The 20,494-nt window shown below is 36.2% G+C and overlaps 1 protein-coding gene across 1 annotated transcript in view; it reads right to left on the minus strand.

Annotated features, from left to right (window-relative positions):
• LOC150076325 (carnitine O-palmitoyltransferase 1, muscle isoform-like) overlaps window positions 1-20,494 on the minus strand; it is a 429,351-nt gene that overhangs the window by 197,882 nt on the left and 210,975 nt on the right. Inside the window, exons 6-7 of the mRNA XM_090387587.1 lie at window positions 18,463-18,600; window positions 837-914 (exon numbers count right to left, since the gene is read on the minus strand). Of these exons, the coding sequence (XP_090243713.1) occupies window positions 837-914; window positions 18,463-18,600 (216 nt within the window). The remainder of the gene's footprint in view (window positions 1-836; window positions 915-18,462; window positions 18,601-20,494) is intronic.

The raw sequence follows: 20,494 nt of genomic DNA on the forward strand, positions 1-20,494 counted from the left end.
TCTTTCTAGCGTGGTTGCCGCACTATAGCCTAGATTGCTGTTGCACCAGTAAACCTAAAACCAAACCAAAACCTTTCTGGGGCTATTATTTATAGGTAAGGATACAAACTTTTTGATACCCCCTCGTACATAACATTGCTACACAGGGGAGGAATCAGCTAGTGCTGATGTAATGTAAATACAGTATATGAAGTTCCATAATTGTAAGGTAACTTTCTTGAATATATGTGTTTTGCTGCATAAGTTCCTTAACCCCAGGGGCTCACATTTGGTGAGCATGGGCTTAGCACACCCAGGGTCCTGAGCTGGATATCATCATTCTTCTCTTTCTTGGTGATTCCCTTCAAACTTCTGGCTCTTGTTCTCTCTCTCTCTCTCTCTCTCTCTCTCTCTCTCTCTCTCTCTCTCTCTCTCTCTCTCTCTCTCCCCCCCCCCCCCGGGTATTTTAGAAATTTTTTTTTGGCTGGTGCAGCAAAAGCCTCAGACTTCCTTGCACCATATAGGGCTAATAATAATAATAAAGCTTATATTTAAAGGTTTAAATATTTCTGCTACATTTAATATTGTTATACAGAGAGAAAAACTGCTTAAAATCACCAGGAATTCTAATCATGCTAACCAGTTAAAATTATTTACATTATTTCCTATGGGTAAATCTCTCTCTCTCTCTCCACTTAATGTACATTCACTAACTTTTTTATGGTTCCAATTGAGAGTACTGAGTAGGGGGATGCCTGTACAGAAATGGTAGTGGTTTTATTATATAAAACCACTACCATAAAACCCAATTTTGTACTATAAATAATGAATAAAGTTAAATAAAAGCAAAAAATTACCATTCCATAGCAGTTGCTATAAACAATTAATGGAGATCTGCTCCGAAGATATACATATTCTTCCCACCAATCACTGACCTAGAAAATTAAAAACCACTTAGCACATGTTCAATTCAATTATCATACAAATAAAATATGATTAAGCTTATGATTAATCCCTTCCTTACTATGTTATTGAATGCGTATATACCATTAAAAAAATACTCCACGAGAAGGGTTCCAAGTTGGATGAATAGTGAAGTTGCCGCATTACTTGAGCAGAAAAAGGTGGCATGGAAAGGTTACAGAGCAATAAAAAGTACTGAAGCCTATAACAGCTACAAGGTGATGCGTAATAGAGCCACAGAAAAGGTTCAATAGGCAAAGGCAGTTTATGAGAAATCACTAGCAAACAGAGCAGAGGGGGGGGGGGATAAAGAATTCTTCACATATATAAATGCCAAGAAGAGCAGGACAAACCAGATTGGACCTTTACGTAAGGGAAAGGGGATAGTAATAAATACGCCAGCTGCCGTTGCAGATGAACTCAACAGTTATTTTGCATCGATATTTACAAATGAAAAACGTTTTGTGGAAATGGGAAATTGTGGGAACGAAGTTAAAAAATATGTAATTAATGATATTGAAATTTCGCAAGATTATTTAATGAAAAAACTTTCGAGCCTCCAGACCAGTAAGGCTCCTGGAGTTGATGGAATATATCCTATAATCTTAAGGGAGGCGGCAAGCGAGTGCATTGAACCATTGAGGCTAATTATGCGAGCATCACTAGACTCTGGGGAGATTCCCTTGGATTGGAAAAGTGCAAATGTATCTCCCATACATAAGGGTGGCTCTAAAAGTGAAGTTGGAAATTATCGACCTGTCAGTCTGACTTCAGTAGTAGGGAAAATCATGGAGGCAATGATCAAGGGTGGAATTCAGGATCATTTGGATCGAATTGAAATTCTCAAGGATACTCAGCATGGTTTTCTAAAGAGAAAATCATGTTTAACAAATCTGGTTCGCTATTTCGAAAGGGTCACTCACGAGCTGGATTTAGGGAATAATTTCGACATTGTTTATTTAGATTTCAGCAAAGCTTTTGACTCAGTCCCACATGAGCGGTTGCTTTATAAGCTGGAACAGGTTGGAATCACTGGGAAAATCCTTAGATGGATAGAAGGATGGCTTCAGGGCAGGAGGCAGAGGGTTGTGATAAATGGCTATTCCTCAGATTGGGTTGATGTAACAAGTGGGGTTCCCCAAGGATCAGTATTAGGACCACTGTTGTTTTTAATTTTCATAAACGACATTGATGAAGGGATAGAGGGCGTGATGTCTAAATTTGCAGATGATGTTAAAATTGGTAGAGTATTTAATGATCACTGTCAAGCTGAGCTTCTTCAGAGAGACCTAGATAGACTTCAAGAATGGTCAGAAAAATGGCAGCTGTGCTTTAATCCAACAAAGTGTAAGGTATTATACCTGGGAAACAGTAATCCCAAAAAAACTTATTCAGTTGATGGAGTTCAACTAAACCCAGTACTGGAGGAAAGGGACTTGGGTGTTATGATACAGTCAAACATGAAATTCTCTGAGCATTGTAAACAGGTTGCAAGGAAGGCCCATGGTGTCCTATCGATGATCTATCGAACTTTTGCAAGTAGAGATAGGGACGTGATAATCCCATTATATAAGGCTTATGTTAGACCACACTTGGAATACTGTGTTCAAGTATGGAGACCGCACCTAAAGAAAGATATCGAGCTTCTTGAAAGGGTGCAAAGAAGGGTAACTCGCCTGGTGAGATCGGCAAAAGGGCGTCCTTATGAAGAAAGACTTCGAATATGTGGGTTGCAGAGTTTGGAAACTAGACACCTTAGAGGAGATTTGATTGAGGTGTTTAAGGCTCTGAGAAGCATCAGTAAAATGAACAAGGACAAAATTTTCAAGATTATAAATGATGCTAGAACTAGGGGACATAAATTCAAGTTATGGGGGGGGGATGTTTAGATTGGACTGCAGGAAGTTTTATTTTAGCCAGCGAGTTATAAATTACTGGAATAAGTTGCCTTCATGGGTGGTAGAGGCCGACAGTTTGGGGAAATTCAAAAGTCATCTGGATAGTACTTTCGGGTAAGGGAAGCGCATAGGATGATAGGTTTAATTTCCTTTTTATTTATTTTTTATTTATTAATTATTATTATTTAGTTATTTATTTTATTTATTTTTTGTTTTTATCATTGTTTTGTTCGGATTTTTTTTTTTTTTTTTTGGCTGGTGCAGCATAAGCCATAGGCTTTCTTGCACTATGCGGCCGTTACTAATACTAACTTATTACTATGCTATCTACCTGTTCTCTTTGTGATAATATGTTTATGATCTATTTGATAAGTAACTTCTGGATTAATAAATACACTATGCGGGAAAAATTAACAGTATATACTACATTAGATTGTGTCAATCAAGTATCTTAATTTGAAACTTTGCAACCCCTTCCCTCTTTTAAACATTAAAGTTAGAACTAGATTATCTTTAACTTCAGATTAAATGAAGGTAATCAATTATTAGTGAGTACAGATTTCCTATATGATAATATAGCATGGTTTATATAATTAACAAGAATAAAATAGAGGTGCAGTTTCCAAGACAACAAAATAAAATCATGTGATATATCTAATTAGAAAAAACCATTTAAGATAACGTGTCCTTAAATACAAATTAAAAAGATGAACTTCTTTAAAGCAACAAATTAGTTTACATTAAACAAAACATACGGATTTACACATGTATATACAAATACACTTAGTAGTACAAACCATTCAACCTCAGAAATTAGTATAATCCACACAGTGGGATTTAAATTCATATTTCTCATTCGACGCAATGTTTTGACAGTAAATACAAATCAAAAAATGGCGAGACAGCTTATCTTTTTTGATCATCCAATGTAACAGATAATTCAACTAAGTTAAAATGATATACAGGGTGATTCACTACCAGTGCGACAAACTTGCAGGAGGTGTAGGGGGCACAAAGACGAATCAGAATCACATAGCATTGCAAGGTCCGAAATGCCTTCGTCATGCGGTACAGGACGTTGAACGGGAGGTCGCGTGAACAGCGATCCCACTGGAAGTCAGCATTTGCGAACCGGTTCCCGTGGCAGTAGGATGGACGAGTATTCAAACGTTGAACTGGCTAACATGCACCTCGCATATGGAGCTGCGGACTGTAATGGGCGCGCTGCTGTGCGCTTGTACCAGGAATGTTTTCCGCACAGGCGTGCTCCTCATCATATGATTTTCGCACGTGTGCACAGAAGGTTACTTGAGACTGGTTGTTTCACGAGAGGTACCATGAATCGAGAGCGAACGACGAGGACGCCAGACAATGAGGAGAATGTCCTACGTCTTGCAGAAGGCAATCCGAGTAAGAGTACTCGAGCGATAGGCCAACAATTGTATATGAGTTCATACCATCTGCAACGACTTTTGCTACTTGGTTTCTTCAACAGAAAAGGTTCGCAAATGCCGACTTCCAGCGGGATCGCTGTTCACGTGACCTCCCGTTCAACGTCCTCTACCGCATGACGAAGGCATTGCGGACCCTGCAATGCTATGTGATTCCGATTCGTCTTTGTGCCCCTATACCTCCTGCAAGTTTGTCGCACTGGTTGTGAATCACCTTGTATTCATTCATTAATGAATGAATGAATAATAAGCATGTAAAAAAAACTAAGTGACTTGTTCAATATAAGAAATTAGGGTATATGCTACCATTGGCAGGTAATAATCACTTGAACTGGAGAGGGAACGCTGAAGAGCACTGAATACAGGGTTGGTACTAGGGCTTACAATACCAGTCAAAATCTTAATACGGTATTCCAAGAACAAACGTTTTATTCAATTAATTTTGATGACAATTAGGTGCAATAAAGTAAGGAAAAAAACAAGTACTGTAATTACTTGAATTATTCATGTTTTAAATAAATATTTATTGCAATAATAAATATTCTGAAAAAAAATCATTAAAATACAGTTATTCTAAAAACAAAAAAAAAATACATATTGTTCCTGCAAAGTTTATTTATGTTTAAGCATCCACACTATCTGTCTGAATAATGTGAGCTCTTAAAATATAAGCAATCAATAGTATGATCGTTTAAAATGGATCTAATTTTGGTACATACAGTATTTGATTAGCGGCAGAAAACGCCCTTTCGGATTCTATTCTGGTACTGAGATAATCGTAGATGATCTCAGTCCATATTTTCTAGGCTTTGAACTTTTTTAGCAAAAATAGTTGAAAGTATTCCATTAGTTTCCAACTCAAGTTCATCTTTTAAAATCTCATTGGAGTCAGGCAATTTCTTATTTTGGAAAGAATTTGTGGAACATTTATGTTCTGTTTCATGTTGGTCTTCCATGGTTGAATAATATTCATCATTTTCTGAAGGAGAAAGACGTTTTATTCAGCGAAGTATAATTTTCACTGCAGTATCTTTACTGAGTCTGGGAGAGAGAGAGAGAAAAGAGTGGGGATAAGGAATAATAAAGAAGAGAGAAAGGAGTGCAGTTAAAGAATTCTTCACATATATAAATGCAGAAAACAGAATGACAAATCAGATTGGACCCTTATGTAATGGACATGGGATAGTATTAGATAACATAGCTGAAGTTGCAGATGACAGTTACTTTGCATCGATATTTACATTAAAAAACCCCTTTGTATCAATGAGATATTATGGAAATGAAGTTGAAAAAAATGTAATTAATGATGTTGAAATTTCAAATGATTATTTAATGAGAACTTTCGTGGCTACAGGCGATGGCATATACCCTATAATCTTAAAGGAGGCGGCAAGTGAGTGCATTGAACCAGTGAGGCTAGTTATTAGAGCATCACCAGACAGGAGAGAGTCCGTTGGATTGGTGTAAATTGGAACATAAAGGCGGTTCTAGGAGTGTAATGGGAAATTACCGACTGGTCAGTCCAACTTCAGTAGCAGGGAAAATCATGTAGGCAATGATCAAGGGTGGAATTCAGGATCATTTAGATGAAAATGGAATTCTGTAGGATACACAGCATTGTTTTGTAAAGGGAAAATCATGTTTAACAAATCTGTTTAGCCATTTTGATAGGTCACTCGTGAGCTCGATTTAGGGAATAATTTCGACATTGTTTATTTGGATTTCAGCAAAGCATTTGACTCAGTCCCACATGAGTGGTTACTTTATAAGTTGGAGCAGGCTGGAATCAGGGAAAATCCTTAGATGGATAGCACAATGGCTTGAGGGCACCAGGCAGAAGATTGCAATAAATGGTTATTCCCCAGATTGGGTTATTTTTTTTTTTTGGTAGTTGTTGGCGCATCAGCTTCTGTGGCCATAATGCACCTCCCAAGGTTTTTGCAGTACTTTGATCCAAGCCCAAGGCGGGATTCGAACCCGCGACCTTTAGGTTGCCAGGCAGGCATTTTACCCACCCGGCTAGCCTGGTCGGCCCATTGGGTTAATGTAAGTAGTGGAGTTCCCCAAGGATCAGTATCGGAACCACTGTTGTTTTTGATTGTCTTAAATGACATCTATGAAGGGATGGAGGGCATGAAGTCTAAACGTGCAGATGATGTAAAGATCAGTAGAGTAGTCAATGCCACCAAGCAGAGTGACCTAGATAGACTTCCAGGATGGTCAGAAAAGTGGCAGCTAGCTTTAATTCAGCAAAATGCAAGGTCTTACACCTGGAGAACAGCAACCCCAAAATAACTTATACACTTGGTGGAGTTGAACTAAAGTCAGTAGTGGAGGAATGGGACTTGGGAGTTACAATAGGGTCAGACATGAAATTGTCTGAGAATTGTGGACAGGTTGCAATGTTGCATGGTATCCTATCGATGATTTATTGAATATTTGCTAGTAGAGATAATGACATCATAATCACATAAAGGTGATTTTATAACCTTTATGTGATTAAATTATAAACAATTATTATTTTTTTTAAAATTAGTACCAAAAAACCGGTATTTTTGTATCGATACTAGTATTTCAATACCGGAATAAAATGACCAGTAATTCAAGATCCTGGGATCCCAGTATTGTAAACCCTAGTTGGTACTTCCTCTCCAATTCAAAATACATGCTATTACTTTCCAGGGGACATCTAGCAACCATAGCGATTGCTCACAGGCAGAACAAACTTTGATTTTACAACAAGTTACTCTTAATGCACTGTTTTCAAACAAATAACATCATGAAAGGGCTAATCTGATATTTCTTTAAAAGAGAGCATATTATGCTACTGGATGAGGGACCAATATGAACTAAATTAAACTATCACAGAAGCGTTTCAGATTTAAAATAAATGACAGATTCATTTAATCAAGTAAATGGCTTTTAGCCATTTATTTATTTAAATTAAAAAAGTTTGTTTAAATCCTCCATGTTGCAAAAACACGTGAAAGGATAAGACTTCAAATAATTTAAATAAGTCAAAATAGCATTAGCAATTTTTAAATTCTGAAAGCCAAACTTCAAACAGCTAATTTAAAAAATTAAGTTAAAAAACAAAGTAACTGTATCTTTCAGTTCTATGCATTTTTATTTTAATTGCATAAAATAACAGCAAATGAAATATAAAATAACTCAGATAAAATCACAGACCAAAAAGTTTTCATTACTTATTAATTTAACATGTTTACTGCTGCTTATATTCACAGGCATCTCTTGTTTGTAGCAATTCTAACATCAATAGATGCATTTGAACAAGATTCAGAATCGACATCACTTGAATAGAATTCTATTTCAGTATTATATGACATATTATAAAGAACTAATTCAATACCATCAGCTTCGACATCCATCCCTGACCTCCCAGGTGATGGATCGATTATAACAACCCATTAGGGTAGAGTTTTATAGGAAAACACCTTTTGCACAAAATTTTAACAGGAGACTGAACATTAAGGTTGATGTTTTTTTTTCTCCCTCCCCCAAACTAAAGAATTAAAATTCAGCAAGCATAATTTTTAAAAATGTTTACTTTTTCTTCATGTGGAAATAATAAACTATATAAAATAACTTCAACATAAGCAAAGAACACAAAAAAACTGTAAACCAAGTATACAGCTTTTATAGCACTCTCTAGACTGCAATTAGCACTAAGAAAATGCCAGCCATAATGCAAACAGCTCATGGCTCAGTCAGTGTGCCAATATATGGTTGGTGCTGATGAGGCTAGTGGGAGTCAGAAGTGTTCAAAGCCGCTAAGTGGATTTTCTTATTTATTGATTTGAAATTATTGTTTTTCTAAAACTTTTGATATAAATTTAGTAGTATAGCATTATTTTGTGATTTCTGATATTAATCTGGTGTATTTATTCTTTACTCGGCCTGGTAATTGCATAAAAGTATCGGTAAGGGTATCAATTCCACTTGTTACAAGTTGCAGCTTTGCTGAACGAGAAGTTTTTTAGCCATATTTAGCCGCTTTAATGATCAATTGTTACATCAAATTATTTTCTATAAGTAGCTTATAGACCTAGTCAGGATCCTTAGTTTATTCTGAATCGAGACAGCAAGATTTGGAAGATAATTAATACTTAAGTGTCCGTAGATTTACCGTTCGTAACCTGCCCCCATTGTTATAGGTCACAACGTTATATCCCGAACTAGATAGCGTAAGCTTAGTATAGTACAGTATATAATATAATATTGTCAATTAATCAGTAAAATCTATTAATTTTGTTAAACTTCGTTGTCAATTAAATTGTACTTTAAACTAAATACATATAACGATTTAGATTACAAAAGTAACATAATTAATTAATACATAACTTGATACGGAAGTTATATAAACGAAACTCGTAGATAATACTCGATACTGAAAAATATATATAGCGTTATAACTGTGTTGGGATACAAGTTTAGGGTTATAATTTTGTACTGAAATTGAAATTTTATTGAAATTAAATTGAAATCATGACTCAGACCAGAGCAGCAAAGCAAAAGGCTGAAGCTAATGGGAGTGCTGTGTGGCTCAGGGGACAACTGAGGGGGGCAGTTCCCCTCTGAATCACAGCCTTTTAAAATGCACTGCTTGCATAATGTTTGTGGAGCAATCGGGTACGGAACATGATATTGCCATGGGGGATGCCTTTGTGTGTGTGTGATGCAAGGAGTGTAAAGAAATCAGGCAACAACAACTCAGCGTTGTTATGGGCCTATATGAGAGCTTGAAGGACAGGGTGGATGCCCTCGAAGGATCTAAATTGAGGGGGCCCATCAAGCTCTCAGCTGCCCACATCAACGCCAGAGCTTGCACTTGAACATCACGCAACACAGCGGCAACCCCCAAGGCAGAATGCGCTGGTCCCACAGGAACTAGTAGTTGTTGGTGTCTCTATTGTCAGGAAAACAGGGAACATGCTTTTTAAAAAGGATAGGTGGAACGGGACCAGGGTATATCTGCCAGGGGCAAAGATTGATGATGTTGTAGATCAAATATCATCTTTTAAGGACAAAAAGGTGATATAGTTGTACACATTGGCACTAATGATATTAAGAGTAGGAGACCGCGAGAATTACTTAACAAGTAGCAAGTCAATGCTGAAAAAAAAAAAAAAAAGCCATGAATTAGGGTTGAATTTGAAAGTGTCTGCAATTCTGCTCAGACACGATAGGAGGGAGCATATGATGGGAGCTTTGTCAATCAATTCGGGCCTGAAAAGATTGTCCAAGGCTCAAGGGGTAGAATTTTTTCCAGCCAGGTCTGTACTTGTTAACAGGAGAGACTGCTTCTACAGGGATGGGACACATTTAAATAGAAAGGGTGCGAGAATATTGGCTGATACTATCGAGGCAGTGTTAGGTGGGTTGGAAAACTGCTAGCTTGGGGGGGGGGATACAAGGACTAATAGATTAACAGTAGCCACTGGCAGAGGTAAAAGTGATTCTTGCGCTGCTTCTATTGGAATGAGTAGCAGCCTGGAAAACAAGATGCAGGATATTTCAGACTCTGCTGGGAATCACTGCGGTACAAGTAAACACACGAGTTGTGGTAGGGTAGCCAAGAATAGGAACAGGTGCATGTATACTTGCGTGTACACCAATGCTAGGAGTTTGGTAAATAAATTTGATGAATTTGAGGTATTGCTCAAAACATCAAAAGCAGATATTGTTGGGATATCAGAGACGTGGTGTCACACAGATATAAGGAATGCAGAACTGGAATTTGGGGAGTATAATGTGTACAGAAAGGATAGGAAGGGAGGAGAGGTTATGCTATTAGTTAAGAAACACAAAATGCAAGGAAGTGAAGCCAGTCGACATCGCTGGACAGTGCAGTGTCGAGTCAGTTTGGTGTGACATAAGCATTGGGAGATCAAAATTGAGAGTAGGAATGTGCTATAGGCCTAATGACTCTGATGAGTATAATAAGAAACTGTACAGGGAAATAGAGTGGGCCAGTAAATCAGAGAGTCTTATAATGGGGGATTTTAATTTCCCAGATACTGACTGGAATTTATGGGTTGGTCACTCACACACTAGCAAGGCTTTTGTGGATTTATTGGATGATTTTTTTCTACATCAGCATGTTTGGGAGGCAACTAGAGGGAGTAATACTCTTGATCTGATTATCAGCAGTGATTCTTCATGCATTAAGAATCTGCAGATAAAGGAACCACTAGGTGGCAGTGATCACAGTGTGCTGAAGTGGGATTTACTCAAAGAGGTAACTACAATCAGGGGTAAAGGGAAGGGTTTTTTCTTTCATAAAGGCAACTACGACGGTCTGAGACTAGGGCTTGCATAAAACCGAGAAATTTCAAAACCGAGTTTAACCGAAGTTTACTCTTAAAACCGGTTTTAAAACCGATTTTCTCAGACTTAGGGAAAATAATTAAAAGCTTATAACACAGGTATTTATTTTATCTTGGGTAGATTGTACAAATCGTAATCAAATCTTTTAAACAAAATCTATCACCTCTTATAGTAAAAAAAAAATTAAAAAATTAAAATGCTCCAAAAAAAGTAACAAGCTTGAAATATACAAAATATCTCAAGCTTGTTACAAAATTACAAAATGTATTCAAATCTGAATAAAAACTATCTTCTTGTATAGTAAACAAAAAAATAAAAATAATGTGAAAAAAAAAACAGCTTGGGGAAATTACTTTTCTATTTATTGCTCAGCTTTTTTCTGAAAATGATCCTTTAAAAAACACAGTATATTAAGCATTTTTCCTGATAGACCTGACCTTATTTTTGTGTTAAAGAAACCAGTGATCGAAAACACTCTCTCAGATTGGACACTTATTAGTTTAATGGTCAGCAGTGCTCTATAAACTTTCCCCAGCTTTTCACTTCTACTGCTAGTTGCCTCCAAAATTTTAAATTCTTTGATGATTTCCAATTCACTCGGATATTTTGAAGGCTCTTCAGTTAATCTCTTTATTAAACTATGATACTCTCGCATGAGTGTATCTCCAACATCGGAACTAGTCGAGTCTTTGTTTTCTTCTAAAAGAACAGTTCGTTTATTTTCAGTTTCTTCATTCAACGTTAAGACTCCTTCGGAATGTTTTGCAAATAATCTCTGATAAATCTCTTCAGCATCCTTTTTTCAAAACTTGCTTACTTGGAAAATCAAAAGTTCCTGAACCTGAATCTTCTTTCCTAAACTTTTTGGGGTTGTGTAGATAGCTCAGCAAAGCCACAGTTTGGAAATTTCGTCTTGCATTGTGACGCTGCAAAAGGCTTTGGTGAAATTTTAAAGTAAATGGGTTTTCTGCTGTATCAAGCTTAGCAAGCAGAAATTCTATTGAAGACTCTGCTTTAAGTAAGTCTGTATCTTCTGAGGTTATAGCCTTCAGAATCATTTCAACTGGTCGCAAAGTTTCACGTAGCAATTCAAGTGTTTTGCAGTCATCGTCAGACACAGTTTCAGTTGACAATACTGCACATAGAGCATTTGGAATGCAATTTTTCAATATCAAAAATCTCTCAATCATATAGCATGTGCTATTCCATCTAGTCTTGCAATCTAATATATATTCTTTCCCATTAAATTTTGCTTTAACAAAATTTTGTAATGTCATTTTTGGTAGGCGATTTTCGAAAAAGCTTGCAAATTTTTCTGACTTTGTTAATAGTTTGTGCAATGTTGGCCATTGGATTGAAGAAATAAATGAGCTCATCGGTAAAGTCGGTTTGACAAAGCATGCCTTGCTGTCTTTCTTCAACTTCTTCATGATCACTACTTTCTTCATTATTTTCATTTTCTTCATTGTCTTTGGGAGACTCAGAGACTGTGGCACCATAATTGACTGCTTTTTCATAAAGTACATCTATAACTGACAGATGTATATAATGGGCTATACATTGTTGATGATTAGGCGTAATTTGCTTGCCAAACTTAATCATCATTGCTGCTCCATTGGTGGTGCAGGCAACAATATCCTCATCCAAGTTCAAACCAAATTCTTTCAAGTGTCCATTCACAATTTGCTCAGTTCTTCTGCTATCAAGTGAACCATTAATCTCAATAAGACATAACGACCAATGATTGTCTTTTGAATGCACATTTATATTCATATACCTTTTATTTTGTATAGACGTATATTCGTCTAGAGTCAATGAATACCGTGCGCCCAAAACCAATGAATTTTTGAAATGCTGAATGAGTTCTTTTTTCTTAGTTTTATAATAATTCAGAACCATATTTTTAATTCCATTCACTGAGGCTAGTGGTAATTTATCGTATTTATTTCTCTGAAGGTGAAGGCTTGATTGTATAAACTGAGTCTTGTCAATTGAATTAAAAGAAAATCCATCTAAAGCAGCTAATTTTGAAATCTCATCTTCCCTAGATTTTTTAACGATAAAATTTTCTAATGTTCTTACCTGTTTTACGGGAGGTTCACTGTTATCTTGTTTAATGTCAATCTGATGCATTTTCTTTAAATGCAACATCAAAGATGATGTAGATCCTCCAGACGACTTCATTATCTTCTGACATTTCGAACATTGTGCTTTATCTTTGCTTTTTCGAGCAAAATAATTCCATACATTTGATTTCATTTTAGACATATTAAGAGTAATAAATATTAATTAGTAGAAATTTATATCACCTACAATTTTAAATAAAAATATTGCAGATAACAAAGGCACAATACTATGTGCCTTTGTTGCGGGAGTGACACAATACTATGTGTCACTCCCGCAAGCACTGAATGAAGAGTCTAAACGAGGCAAGTTTCAAATTTTTCACGAGAGAAATTTTTTATTTATTTACTTGCAATTTTTTTCCCCCAATTAAATCTATTGTATTTTCAAAATTACATAAAAACTAAATTTGGTGAAGCTGCTTTTATGGAGAACATTTGTCCACAAATTTAATAGGAATAAAGAAGCAAAAAACTTTCTACGATTCAAATTTGATGCAATATTCAGCGAATCTGTTTCTAGTGGGTAACCATCAATAAGGCGCGTTCCATAACTTGCCTGGCGAACAAGATAGATGGAACTGAGAAATGTTGAGCATTTTCTTTTACGCTATCGCTCCGACTCACTCAGTCGTAAATGAGTACACCTGTATCGTGCCATGATACAGATGGGAAGATAAAAGGTAACCCTCCTAGATTTGGGCCACTTGCCCATGAGATTCGTACCTTAAAATAAAATAAAAAACATGTTTAAAACATAAAGCAGTTGAACGATCCAGACAAACGAACAAACAAAAGAAAATGTGCGTAACAAAAAACTATATTCGAGAGTTAACTAAAAAAATATTTGAATCCGGTTTTAGAAGCTCGGTTTCGGTTTTAACAACTCAATATGAAAACCGGATTTAACCGGTTTATAAAACCGGTTTGCAAGCCCTATCTGAGACCATATTTAAATTCTATACAGTGGGACCAAATGATGATGTTACCAACAGCAAATTCAAAATGGGAAGCATTCAAAGAACTTATCTTGGAAGCTACTAGGCTTTACATACCAACTAAGAAATATTGTTCAAGGTTTAGGCCTAAATGGATGTCGGATGAACTAATGAGACATATGGCAGAGAAGAAAAATGCATGGGATACATATAAATTAACATGTGACACAGAAGCCTATGATAGATATAAGCCGATGTGTAACCAAGTTACAAAGGAGGTTAGGCAAGCGAAGGCAGATTACGAGAAATCTTTGGCAAAGGATGCAAAGAAAAACAGCAAAGAGCTCTTTACTTATGTAAACTCTAGAAGGAAGGGGATGAATCGGATTGGTCCACTTGATATTGATGGTTCAACTGTTGATGATCCTGCTGAAGTAGCTAACAAACTAAATGAATATTCTGCATCGACATTCGCACATGAGGAGTTATTCAGCGAGGGGAATGCCAGAGGTGAAGTAAACTCTGGCAGTAAGCTAGATAATCTTGTAATAACTGAGAGTTAAGTGGAGAAGAAATTGTTGAAGATAAACCCAAGGTACCAGGGGTGGATGGGATCTATCCAGTTATATTAAAGGAGGCAGCAAAGGAAGTAAGCAAACCCTTAGCCATAATTATGAGAGCTTCCTTGGTTATGGGTACCTCTCCTTGGACTCAGGAGAGGTACCCATAGACTGAAGATGTGCAAATGTCACCCCAATTCACAAAGGAGGATCAAAGGCTGACACAAATAATTATAGACCTGCGAGTTTAACTTCTGTTCCAGGAAAATTAATGGAGGCACAGGTTAAAGAAGCACTGCAGGATCATCTAGACAAGACTTCAGCTATAGCTTGGACACAGCATGGTTTTGTTAAGGGAAAGTCTTGCCTGACCAATTTGATTGGATACTATGATGCAGTCACAAAAGAACTGGATGCAGGGAATCACTTTGATATTATATATTTGGATCTTAGAAAGGCTTTTGATACTGTTGCACATGGAGCAGTGTGGCAGTGGAGGCAAATTGCTGCTACAGATAAAGGGATGGTTGAGTGGGAGGAGACAGAGAGTGGTAATCAATGGACACTGCTCATCGTGGACTAATGTTATTAGTGGAGTCCCTCAGGGTTCAATGTTGGGTCCATTATTGTTTTCTGTATATATAAATGATATTGATGATGCTATATCAAGTTTAATGTCCAAGTTTGCAGGCAATACAAAGGTTGCCAGGGTTGTTAAGACACTACTGACGCTATGCTGCTACAAACAGGATCTGGAAAAGTTGAGCAGATGGGCTGAGAGGTGGCAAATGAAGTTTAACATTGACAAATGTAAAGTACTACATATGGGAAACAGTAACCCCCGAGCAACGTATCAACTCTATGTTACTGCACTGACAGTGGCAGAGAATGAAAAGGACCTGGGGGTAATTGTGCAGGCAGATGTGAAGTTCTCTGAGCAGTGCAGACGGGCTGCAAGAGTAGCTCATGGTGTCTTGTCAATGATATACAGGAATTTTTCTAGCAGGGATAAGGAGGTGATTATTCCCTTGTATAAGGCAATGGTCAGGCCACACCTTGAGTACTGTATACAGGTCTGCAGACCTCATTTCAAGAAGGATGTAGAGCTGTTGGAACGAGTACAGAAAAGGGCAACAAGATTACTGAATGGAACAAAGGGTCACTCTTACGAAGAAAGGCTTACGTTTTGCAAATTACAGTGTCTGGAGAGTAGGCACCGGTGAGGTGATCTGATAGAGGTGTACATGTATAAAGCCTTGAATGGTTTGAGCATGCTCAATGCCGATGGGATTTTTCCTCTTGCTCAGAATAATCACCTGAGAAGGCATAAATTCAGATTGAGGAAAGACAGATGTAGGATAGATATGTGGAAATTTGCCTTTAGCCAGCGGATAGTTGGTTGGTGGAACAGACTTCCATCCCTTGTTGTGGAAGTTGATAGGCTAAATAAATTTAAGGCTCAGCTGGACAGGTATTTTGAACGAACTGAGGGGTGAAATGTGAGTGGGTTTTTTTTTTTTTGGCTGATGCTGCATAAGATTGCTTTCTTGCATCATATGCCTCTACTAATGCTAATGCCTCAGTTGTTCATTGTATGTGCCTTTCCTTTTACAGCACTCATTTACTGAACCCACTTGAATGGAAGCATATTAGCATTAGTAGTGGCAAAAGATGCAAGAAGTCAAGCTGATACAGCATCAGCCAAAAAAAAGGGGGGGGGGGGGGGGGGGGAGCGAGAGACCTCCTGAATTGCCTGTTCATCCCATCCAACAGTTTGTCTAGTTCTTCCCAGAATTTATTCAAGCTATAAACTTCCACAACAATGGATAGAAGTGTTCCAGCAATCAATCACTTGCCGGTTAAAGACAAACTTACTCACATCTATTCTGCAACCATTTGAGTCAATTTTCTTCAATTTGAATTTGTGCTCCCTCATATGTATAGTCTGAGCAAGAAGAAGAATCCAAGCAGCACTGAGCTTGCTCAATCCATTCAAAGTCTTAACACTCAATCAGATTGCCTTGCAGATTTCTAGTCTCCAGAAGTGAAGCCTTTCTTGGTAGGACCACCCCTTTCTTCCTCTCACCAATCTTGTCGCCCTTCTCTGCACTCATTTCAGCAGCTCTACATCCTTAAAATTCATATGTGACTACACAATTACTCCCAGCTCTTTTTCATTTTCCACTACCCTGAGTGTAGTACCACACAGTTAGTACATTACTCTAGCTACCTATATGCAGTACTTTACATTGGTCAATGTTACACTTTAGTTGCCATTTCTCAGGCCATCTGCCTAACTTTTCTAGATACTGTTGAAGTAGCATACCATCATTCCTGTCATTAACAACCCCTGCCAACCACTGTATCATCTGCAAACTTGGACTCCAAGATTAGGAAGGAACTGATAAAGTATATCATATAGACACATGTACAAATAGCACATTTAAAGTGAAAGGAATTTCAGAACAAATAATTAAGAGAAATGAACATTGCTGAGATTAGAACTAAGACCATTCATATATGTGAAATAAATTAAGAGTATGAAAGGTTTAACTTCTTTTCAAAGATCAGTTTCTTCCATTAATGTGTATAATTGTAAGTGAAATGTAAAGCAGCCTTTGAAAGGAAAGGGAAGGAAACCAGATAAAAAAGAGAAATTACATTTATTTTAATGTAGAAATAAAAGTGCTCATGCATTATAACTGTTACAATTTTATTGTATTCAGAACTAGAAAATAAGGTTTATAGAGTGCAAATCAGCTATTGGCATTACTTTCAGCATAATTCCTGGCTAGCACAAAATTTGAAATAAGTTATCCTTGACTTTTGATAAAGATTCTGTTTTGAAAGAACTGTATATGTTTATTTATTGTTCTCATTATATTTGTTTATCTGTAATATTTATTTGTATGTGTTGAGATTTAATAAATAACTTATTCCTATTATGAATTCTCTGTGGTCTTTGATGAAAATAAGGCATCACTTCAAAAAAGTAAAATGTACAAGAGCTATTTTGTCTGTTGTGTACCAGTGTAAAGAGCTTAGAACAGAAGAGAAATTACACTACAGTGCTTTCAGAAACATCACCTGTAAACAATTATGTTATCAATTATTGATCATACTAGGAGTAAGTGTAGTAAAAATTAGGAACAGTAATTTATAATTCTGAAGTTCTAACCACATAACATATGGCAACTCAAGATGAAACAATTTCATTAGTGCTGTTTTTTTTTTTGTTTTTTTTTCAGAACTGTCATAATACACGTCCTGCTGTCCAGCAAGAACCAGAAAGTCCTGAAACAGGCTGTCATAGTAGCATCTCAATTTTTAAATAAATGGGTTAGCAATGCATTTGTTAAAAAGGCAATGTGTAATAAATGCAAAGTTTGTTTTAGTGTGAGGATTAATCATTAAATTTACTAAGCAGTTTAAATCTTGCTGGCCACAAAAGACAGAAAAAAGGATGAGAAAGTCTCCTTTTCATAAATTTAAAAAAAAAAAAAGGCAAAAATAGCATTAACTATTTTTTAATTTCAAACTTTTCTATTTTCATCCATCCACTAGGCAAGAATTACTTGAAAGTTCTTGTGCGAACAAAACTATGTATTATGAGATTATCCTTGGCTTTGTAATTTGTTACTTTGTTTTTAAAAAAAAAAAAAAAAAAATCTTTTGCTTTCATGGTACAATGCACTTGCACTACATTACAGCTCAATTCCATTTGAGGCAATTCCAAATTTTTTTTTTTCAATCTAGCTTTTTCTTATTTTTTCTTGCATACATCATAAATAATTGACTGTCAATAGTTATCATGTGTCTGATTAATATTTGGTACAGTGCACACGAGTGGTGGTGGCAGTGGTTGTTGCAGTTATTTCATCTTATGATACAACAGCACCTTAGGTGTATGATGTCGGTTCAAGTGATTCACAGGTCAAACCACATACTGTGCAGCACATGAGTGATGTGATTAGTATAAAATGATATATATTTATTAAACTGAAAACATTTAATTAATAATATGCAGCTTTGGGCTAATTTCAAAAGATGTAGAATAAATTATTTTGATTTACTAATTTTTTAAAATATTTTGAAATTAACATAAAAATGCTCCAGAAACTTCCAGAAGACTTGTAAAATTTAGTACAACAATATACATGAAAACAAACAAAAGTGACCTAAATATTAATATACAAACTTACATAATTTGAAGCCCACCAAGATTTTAGCCATAAATATCTCTGAAGTTTTTTACCAATACCATTTTGAAATTCATTTGCTAATGCTACCATCCTCAGATACTGTTTGTCATTTAACAATGGTCTGACTGATTTTAAATACTGAAAAGAAATAAATCAAATATTACAAAAGTTATTATATAATATATAAGAGAAATGAAAAAATTACTATATAATAAAAGATATCACTACCATTCTAGTAATGAATCATTCAAAACCACAATCATAATACATCATGAATATGATGTATAAACTTTTATGTATATGAGTACATAAATGCATAATTCAGAGTAAATGAGGTGGGCAAAGTTGTGATGAAGATATCACAACTAAGTCACTTGCCTAAGTGCAAGAGTTAAGCAACTAAATGTGTAATTATGTTCATATAATAAATACAGTAAAGAATTACCTGGTGTCACACGAGCACCCCAGTGTTTTGCAACTGGGTGGTGCAGCCTATTTAAAGGGGTGCCACCAGATTACAAAATATTCTATTCAAACCAGTGTGTATATGCACATCACAAATAGTGTTTTTATTGCAAGGATGTCTTGAGTTACAAAAGTTTTCGAGTCACTGCAGTCAACCCTCACATTAATGGATCAGAAATAACACACAGCAACCACAAACCAGGCCTTTCATCCGTAAGGGACCCAGTAATATAGCTGTCTCAGTCTGATGATATTTATCCTTAGTTAAAATATTTTCACAATAAAGAAAATTTAATTCACAGCTAATGAGAAGGCAGGCCTTAATTTTTTTTTAATCAATACAGTATAAGATAATCAGAAAAACCAAATATTGTATAAACAATTTTTTTCTTTTTTATGACTTCTGAAGTAAGATGTTCAAATATTGCACTGAAGTCATGATTACCTGAAGAACTGTAAACAAACCTAAATGTCATGGGAAAGTGTCCAAAGTATAAGTGAAACTCGTGCACAACACAAGAAATTTTGATCTTATGTGAATTTGGCTTACAACAATGTAATCCATTCATTATCACAACAATAAATATGGTGTAAAGTTTTCCTATTATAACACTGTACCATAGTTTTGATGAGGTACTGTAGCCCGAATCTTCATATCTGTATGTTTATTTTTCATAATGGCATTTAAATCTGGTGTTTCTGATAAATTTAAAATAAATAAGATTCAGCTTGCCTACCACTTATATTGGTTCCACCAGTTCTATCTGGTAAGGTCTGATTTACTCTCTTCTTTCTTGAGAAGAACTTGTTTGAGTTCTTCTCAAGAAAGAAGAAACGTGAATTTGAGTTTCACACCTGTCTTATCTCATTAGTAGTTTGTTACAAACATGCTTATAATTCTTATATATATCACTGGTTTTGGTTAATTTGTAACTATCACATGCTTTTTTCTTTACTTCAACTAGACCTTTTCATTCTCTTGTCACTCAGACATTTTTCTTCTATGGCACTTCTCCACTGGAATGTTATTGTTTGTTATTTGGTTTTTAGGAGCATTAGCAACTAAGGCCATATTGCTCTGGGATATGCAGTGGTCATTCCCTGACCTTTCCGCATCCTCCGTATTTGGTGGTGATGGGCTCGAACCCCGGTATAATCAAGAAGCGTGTGCTACGCACTGCTGCTCCTTCCCACCTGGCTACGGAGGCACCCCACTGAATATGTTATTGGCTCCTAGGATAAATTAAATACTTCCTCTAATGAATTTCACATCCCACAACATAGTTGTTTCTACAGTTAATAGAGCCCAAGAAGTACCTCAATCCACTGTAGTTTCTTCCTCACCTTGAACCTGAAGCTTTCACCCTTTCCTCTGAGCACTGAAATTTCTTTGGTCACTACTCATTTTATAACATTGATTGGTCACAAATCACAATTGGCTCCCATGCTTCCATAGCCCTTATTGTTGTTTTGATCCTTGGTGAGGATCAGATTCGGGACATTTGAGTCCTTTGTACCATCTCTGGCATTTACTTACTTCCTGCTTACTCCATGGTGCTTGGGTTGC

The sequence above is a fragment of the Mastigoproctus giganteus genome, chromosome 13 (genome assembly GCF_048544385.1).
Source record: "Mastigoproctus giganteus isolate SK-2022 chromosome 13, ASM4854438v1, whole genome shotgun sequence".
In the NCBI taxonomy this organism is placed as follows: domain Eukaryota; kingdom Metazoa; phylum Arthropoda; class Arachnida; order Uropygi; family Thelyphonidae; genus Mastigoproctus; species Mastigoproctus giganteus.